The 7,443-nt window shown below is 42.3% G+C and overlaps 1 protein-coding gene across 1 annotated transcript; it reads right to left on the bottom strand.

Moving 5' to 3' along the window:
- Nucleotides 1-16: 16 nt before the first annotated feature.
- Nucleotides 17-7,431, bottom strand: LOC141914686 (sperm flagellar protein 2-like). Its single transcript, XM_074805945.1, has 24 exons — nt 7,329-7,431; nt 6,576-6,678; nt 6,214-6,466; nt 5,916-6,133; nt 5,780-5,797; nt 5,518-5,611; nt 5,351-5,439; nt 5,039-5,264; nt 4,483-4,671; nt 4,176-4,363; nt 3,863-4,031; nt 3,621-3,737; nt 3,443-3,545; nt 2,681-2,772; nt 2,475-2,577; nt 2,185-2,399; nt 1,993-2,096; nt 1,625-1,914; nt 1,388-1,523; nt 1,167-1,308; nt 1,002-1,097; nt 750-831; nt 324-598; nt 17-148 (listed from the first exon to the last, which is right to left on the bottom strand). The coding sequence occupies exons 1-24, from the start codon at nt 7,384-7,386 to the stop codon at nt 17-19; spliced, it is 3,492 nt and encodes a 1,163-aa protein (XP_074662046.1). The 5' UTR covers nt 7,387-7,431.
- Between the last annotated feature and the right edge of the window lie 12 nt (nt 7,432-7,443).

Here is a 7,443-nt window from a genome sequence, read left to right as displayed (position 1 = left end):
CTCCATTCAGAGAGACTTACTTGATTTGATAGAAATATCTGATCACATTTTCTCTTTCTTCTCTCACATTTCTGAACACAACTTTACTGTTACTTAGATACGTCGTTTCAATAGCATCCCAGTTAGTAGCGAGCACACTAGCCAGTTCCTAGAAATATTCATCATATTAGTGAGATCCTAGAAATATTCATCATATTAGTGAGATCCTAGAAATATTCATTATTACAGTCAGATCCTAGAAATATTCATCATATTAGTGAGATCCTAAAAATATTCATTATATTGTAGCAGTCAGACCCTAGAAATGATGATAGTATACATACCGGTTCAATAGGTAAATCTACGAATGTCCATTGTTGTGATCCGGGTTGAGGAGGAGGAGGTCCAGCTGGTTCTAATGGTTCTAATGGTTCTATCGGTTCTATCGGTTCTGGTGTTTTACTCTTTTTACCCGATCTTCCTCTTTTTGCTGAACCTTTAGGAGATGATTTCTCTTTCCCCGATCCACCACTACGTTTACCACTGCTCTCTCTACTTTTAGATTTATTAGGAGATTTATTACGTGACGGTGAACCTTTAGCGGAACCACTTCGAGAGCCTACAAATAAATATATACTATATTTACCAGCGGCAGCAGCAGCAGCAGCAGCAGCAGCAGCAGCAGCAGCAGCAGCAGCAGCAGCAGCAGCAGCAGCAGCAGCAGCAGCAGCAGCAGCAGCAGGTGTTTCAGTGTTATACATGTATTTTACCTGTTCTAGATTTTTTCGATGCAGGTCTTGATGTTTGAGGTTGATCAGCAGCTGCAGCAGACGGCACCTCAGCAATCTCTACCTGTAAAACACTAACACATGAGAGGGGAGCATGGTGAGGGGAACATTTGGTGAGGGGAGCACAGTCCGGATGAGGGTAACACGGTGAGGGGAGCACAGTCGGGACGAGGGTAACACGGTGAGGGGAGCTGAAACGAGGATGAGGGGAGGGTAAAACGGTGAGATATTTACCGGTTTTTCCACTGTCTCCACCGGTTTCTGTTCCTCTATTGTTATTTCCGATTGTTCAACTGGATTTGATTCTTCTTCAGTTTTACCTCCTTCCAACTGTAACAGAGATAGAGGTTGATAAAGAGGTATAAGAGAGGTGAGAGAGAGGTATAAGAGAGGTATTACCTGAGCTAGTGTATCCTCTAGTATTTTCTCTGTCTCTAAATAAACTGCTTCCTCATTCAATGTTCCCTCTACGATTCTCAATGTACCAAATTTATTAAACCATTTTTCTAATTTCGGCCAATTATCAGCGAACGAAGTCATTCTATAAAATATACATACATATCATAAAGTGCCCCCTGGTGGTACGATACTGCGACGCAGCGCCCCCTAGTGGTACGTACCGATGTTGTAATTGCTCCTGATCATGAGCCTCGTCCGAAACTGGTTTTACTTTCTCTTGTTTATTGATTCCTGTCATGCTGCCCTCTGGTGGCGGTTTGAATTCTTGTTGATAAACTTCTTCTGATTGAGTCGCATCTGTAAGTGAAAACAAACCTTTACACTACTCCCCCTAGTGTTCATACAATGTACCGCACAACAGTCTACTCCCCCTGGTGTTCAAACGAGGTACTACTCACACATTCTTCCTGCCGATCTTTTTAAACAGATTTCATCTTCAACGTTCAACAATATAACAACATTCAATCCACTAACAGGGTCGGGTATAGGTGGCGCTGGTCGTGGATCTGGTGCGATGATTGATTTTTTACCGATGCGACTAACTCTCCGCCCTCCAACTCCAGCTCCGGTCAATATCTCATTAGATACACCTGTATCAAATCCACTCAAAGCTTTCTCAACGAGTTTAGCTTGAGAGTAAGTTGTAGGATAACCGTCTAATATCCATCCTGTACCTTCTGGTATTCTCCTAATCATACAAATATCAGTTATCAATTAATTATTAATTAATGAAGTAATTTAGATAATTAGTAGAAGACTGACAGACCTGATAGCTTCAACCAGTATATCAACTACAATCTCATCATCTACTGGTTTCCCTTTCTTCAAACATTTTGATGCTTTTAAACCCAATTTCGCTCGTTCTGTTGGCTACAAAAATCAATTAACGAGTTTAAACTCACAGTCTCAATGAGCAGGAGTTTACCTGAGTTTTAATGAGTTAACACGAGGAGTTTACCTGAGTTTTAACTGGTGATTCAGATTTGCTCAAATATGATGAACTCAACTCTGATTGACTTTCGTCCTCTACAACTGGTTTCTCCGGATCAGATTTTTCTGCTCCAATCTCTGATTGTTCTTCTGTTATTTTGTTGCTATCTGTTGGAGCAGCAGCAGCGACATCCTCCACTGGAGCATCTGTTAGTTCTACTGCAGCAGTTGGAGCATTTACACCTGGAGTAGTTTACCAATTTCAGTTTAGTAACGGTTATTTGGAGCATGTTATTCAGGTACTATAAATGGATTTACCTGGAGCTGGAGTATTAGCTCCTGGAGAAGTTGGAGCTGGAGTAGTAGTTGCTCCAGGAGTAGTTGATCCGGCAGTAACTGGCAAATTCTCTTCTTCAAATTCCTATCAATAAAGACCTCATTCTATGTAGATACTAGCAGTAAAGTCAGAGGTGAGGAGGAGAGAGGTGAGGAGGAGAGAGGTGAGGAGGAGAGAAGACACTTACCGGAACTGGTATTTCCTCAACCTCATCATTTCTGTGCGCATTTATCGCCATGACAACTAAATCATCCGCATTCAACAATTGGACTCGTTTATCTGAAAAATTCAAATGATAAACAAACTATTTAAAACAGATAGAGAGGTAAAAGAGGCATCACAGAGGGAGGGAGGTCACAGAGGGAGGGAGGTCACAGAGGGAGGGAGGTTACAGAGGGAGGGAGGTTACAGAGGGAGGGAGGTCACAGAGGGAGGGAGGTCACAGAGGGAGGGAGGTCACAGAGGGAGGGAGGTTACAGAGGGAGGGAGGTCACAGAGGGAGGGAGGTCACAGAGGGAGGGAGGTCACAGAGGGAGGGAGGTCACAGAGGGAGGGAGGTCACAGAGGGAGGGAGGTCACAGAGGGAGGGAGGTCACAGAGGGAGGGAGGTTACAGAGGGAGGGAGGTCACAGAGGGAGGGAGGTCACAGAGGGAGGGAGGTCACAGAGAGAGAGAGGTCACAGAGGGAGGGAGGTCACAGAGGGAGGGAGGTCACAGAGGGAGGGAGGTCACAGAGGGAGGGAGGTCACAGAGGGAGGGAGGTCACAGAGGGAGGGAGGTCACAGAGGGAGGGAGGTTACAGAGGGAGGGAGGTCACAGAGGGAGGGAGGTCACAGAGAGAGAGAGGTCACAGAGGGAGGGAGGTCACAGAGAGAGAGAGGTCACAGAGGGAGAGAGAGAGAGAGAGAGAGAGAGAGAGAGAGGTCACACACAGCTGTGAGGTACTTACTGTTCATTAATGCTCGAATACATGAAGTTTTACCACTGAATGCTTTACCGAGAATACACGCTTTAATTGGAAACTCCGGGAACTGTGGAGCAGCAGCTGGAGGCTGTTAAATATATAGACAGCATGTAGACAAATAGACAGCATGTAGACAGATAGACAGCGAGTGAGTGATACATACCGATGCTGGATGAACCATCTCGTATAACCGTTTGACCACATAACCTACAATAGGATTATCGCGAGGAGGTCCCGAAATTTCACTAGATTCTGGTGCACTCCACTCACCGACCATTTCCTGTATAAATATACAATTAATTGAGGAATGAGGGGTACTCATTGAGGAATGAGGGGTACTCATTGAGGAATGAGGGGTACTCAGCGAGGAGTGAGGGGGTACTCACTCAATGAGGGGATACAAACCTTGTATTCTTTGAAATCAGTTTCATCCAGTAATTGTTGTCTTTCTTCCTCTAAAATTTCCTGCGGAGTAAAATCTTCCAATCCTTTGATTTCGGCTTCGTTTTCATAAAGTGATTTCCCTTCTAGAAATAACGTCGTCCAATCGCGCCACAGTTTCTCAGGTATCAAACTGAATCATATAATAACACACATTCCTATACCAGCGGGAGGCAGTATAGAGGGAGAGTATAGAGGGGGAGTAAGAAGGGAGAGGGGAGTAGAGGGAGAGTATAGAGGGGTAAAAGGGGAGTATAGAAGGGGGATCAAAACTTACTTGTCAGTAAGTTGTCTATATTCGACAGTTTTACACGTTAAATCAACAATCTGATTCAACACTTGTCGACACTGATTATAGTGTTTATTATATTTCGCTATTTGTCGGTCCTCACTGATTTTATCGTGTAATATTTTATCTTTCTTCGTTTGTTCCTCATATTCCAACTTTGCAATTTTTGCCATTTGCTACAAATAATAAATCATCATCAATTTATAACTATAAGTTTAATATCTCACGGAGCGGAGTAATATATCTTCCAGGAGGTTATAGAGAGGTAAATAAGAGAGGTAAATATTGAACTAACCGCCTCTTTATCTAACGCATCGTTAAAGTCTCGCGCTCTTCTCTGCTCGTATTGTTGTTCTCTATAGATACGGTTGTTACGTATAGCCTCTTTCTCGTGTCGTGCCTGTAGTAATTGAACAGCTATTCGTCGTTCTTGTTGAGATTGTCGCATTAAACGATTCACTAACATCTCCTCCCTACGAGCTTCCTGAAGGGGAGTGAGAGAGGGGTTAGAGGGGAGTGAGAGGGGGAGGAATGATTCACTAACATCTCCTCCCTACGAGCTTCCTATCAATATATTACATCAATTACTGTCTGAAGGGGAGTGAGAGGGGGTTAGAGGGGAGTGAGAGGGGGGTTAGAGGGGTTAGTGGGTTAGAGGAGGAGTGAGAGGGGGATTCACTAACATCTCCTCCCTACGCGCTTCCTATCGATACATAACATCAATTACTGTCTGAAGGGGAGTGAGGGGGATTGAGTGGGGAGTGAGAGGGGGAGTGAGAGGGGAGTGAGTGGGGAGTTAGAGGGGGAGTGAGAGGGGAGTGAGAGGGGGAGTTAGAGGGAGAATCACTAACCTCCTGATATTCATGAGCCTTTAACTGATCGACTAACACTTTCCTCCTGCGTTTTTCACGTTCCTCTCGTGCTGCTGAATCTTCTTGTAAACGTTTACGGATTTTTCCGATGTATTCATCGTTTGATGCTGGTTTTATTAAATCTAATTCTGATTTTTGACTCTTAGTCGGGGATGCAGCACCTGCTGCTGCTGCTGCTGCTGTTAATTCTGTTTCAGTTACTTCTCTATTCAAATATAACACATTTCATACATGACAAATCAAATATATCTCAATAAATCTATAAAACCGGTTTAGATCATGAAATTCTACCTGTGAAAATCTTCAGGTCCCAACGGTTTCGAAGGTTCAATCACACTTTTCATCTTTTCTTCAAATTCCCAGATACTCCGCATCGTCTCCTAAACATTCATCATATTATTCTTAATACGACAAACTGAGAAGAAAAATATTTCAACACAAACTGAATTTATTTCTACCTCTGTGACTTTCTTAGTATGAAGTTGTTTTTGGCGGAGTAAAGCTTGTCGTCCTCGATGAGGTGGAGTTTTTGGAATATCAACTGTCGCCGCACTAAAAAACATCAGTAAAATTTACTCAAAATATTTACAAAAAATTCAAGCTAATGAAAGAGAAATATTGAAAACATTCCTGAATTTAAAACAAGAGTAAAAAACAAATGAACTGCTAAAAAATCAAGTGAATTAAAGCAAAGAAATTTAGAGGACGATTAAAACTTACTCCGGCATAAATTCACCACTAAAAATAGAAACTTACTCTTGAGAAAATTGAGTAAATCTGGGAGTAAACTGAGTAAATCAGCGAGTAAACTGAGTAAATCTGGGGGTAAACTGAGTAATTCAGGGAGTAAACTTACTCAATCTTAGCGAGTAAATCTTTCTGTTTTTGTTTGAGATATTTAGCGCGTTCGATTAAAGCTTGTCTTTCCGATTGATGTTTATCGCGAAGTCGTTCTTGTTCGAGGAATCGCTGTTTAAAAGCGTTCGTTTCTAAGGTTACTTGTTTCTCGTGGAATTTCGCGACCAATGCGTCTAAATTCAGGTCCGTTTGACGAGGTGTTTTCTGTTTTAAACGCTGTTTAAAACAATGAAATCAGTTCAATCAGGTCGTCAAGGCTTCAACTCATTTTATTCATCCTGAACTTCGATACTTACATCTTGATACATGATACTCTCGACTGCCTCTAATTTCACCGGTGCCGCAGCCCTCATCGTTTCCATGGCAATCCCCGTTAAATTTGACTTCTTTTTATTGTTGAGAGCGATGAATAGTTGATACATTAAACGAGTAACGACTCCGTGAGTTTGAGTCATAATCTCACGAGCTAAATTTGTATCGAACGGAATCATTAACAAATTTAATGTCGGCTCAATTCGGGTGAAATTATTCAATTTAGAATCAGCAGAACTGAAAAAACATAGAAATCACAATAATTACACAGTAGAGGGAAGGGAGTGGAAGGGAGTGGGGAGGAGAGTGGGGGGAGTGGAGGGGAGTGGGGAGGGAGAATACTTACTAACTCTGTGAAAATTGATCGAAATCATGCTGTAGTTGATACTTATTCAACACTTCTCCTATCAAATATCCATTTGAGAAATCTTTAGCAAATGAGTTTTGATCTGAAAAAAAAATAAAATAAAATCACTTTCAACAAAGTGCAGAGTTCAGAGTTAACTAGATATAAAAAACAATTGTTTATTTTCTGTCAGAATAACTGAGTATCAGAGAGATAAGAGATGAAATTTTTTCTTTTTTTGAATAACTATTGGCTAGGGAGGGCAGCTGATCAATTGACACCAGATCTGAGGGGAGTTTGGTCCACTCTCGGATGGAAGACAGTTTCCTGGTTTCTGTTCACTGGTCGTGTACTTCACTTGGAACATCCTTGTATTTTAGACTGCGTAGTTTTATAACACGCGACCAATTTGAGGTATGTATTCAAAACATCAATAGAAATGGCCCAAAAACTTGATCCCAGAAAAAATGAGTACTACTAATTTTCAGCCGAACCCAACTTTGGGCCTTGTGCACTCAGTCCGGCGCTGGGCGGGGCATTGTGCAGGCTCTTGTGATGCAGACAGGCAGGGCCCGCGGGTTCCTACGCCACGGACACAGATCGTAAATAAATGAGAGACTTTTGTGGTTTCAATAAAGGTTTTTATATTGAATTAGTATTGATATTTTAGAGAGATGGGTGAGGGGTCTGCAGTCCAGTGGGGGAGGGGGGTTTAAGAGGGGGTTGGAAGAAGGGGGTGTTATTGTTGCTTACCAACTTTTTGAGACAAATCTAACTCATTATTCAACCAGTCACACAATATATCAGACATTTTTACACCTTCGAGCAGCTGAACAGCCGCCTAAACCAAAACCGCGCTGTTAATATA

The sequence above is a fragment of the Tubulanus polymorphus genome, unplaced genomic scaffold (genome assembly GCF_964204645.1).
Source record: "Tubulanus polymorphus unplaced genomic scaffold, tnTubPoly1.2 scaffold_77, whole genome shotgun sequence".
Lineage (NCBI taxonomy): Eukaryota > Metazoa > Nemertea > Palaeonemertea > Tubulaniformes > Tubulanidae > Tubulanus > Tubulanus polymorphus.
The sequence above is the reverse complement of the archived record's forward strand: the minus strand, read 5'-3'. Positions and strand labels throughout refer to the sequence as shown.

Bases quoted from the DNA above. Each gene is read 5' to 3' on its own strand.
- LOC141914686 (XM_074805945.1), bottom strand. From the start codon at position 7,386: ATGTCTGATATATTGTGTGACTGGTTGAATAATGAGTTAGATTTGTCT. The intron at 6,134-6,213 runs GTAAGTATCGAA...TGTTTTAAACAG, and splicing joins AGAGTATCATGTATCAAGAT to CGTTTAAAACAGAAAACACC. The intron at 1,309-1,387 runs GTACGTACCACT...TATATTTTATAG, and splicing joins CAGGAGCAATTACAACATCG to AATGACTTCGTTCGCTGATA.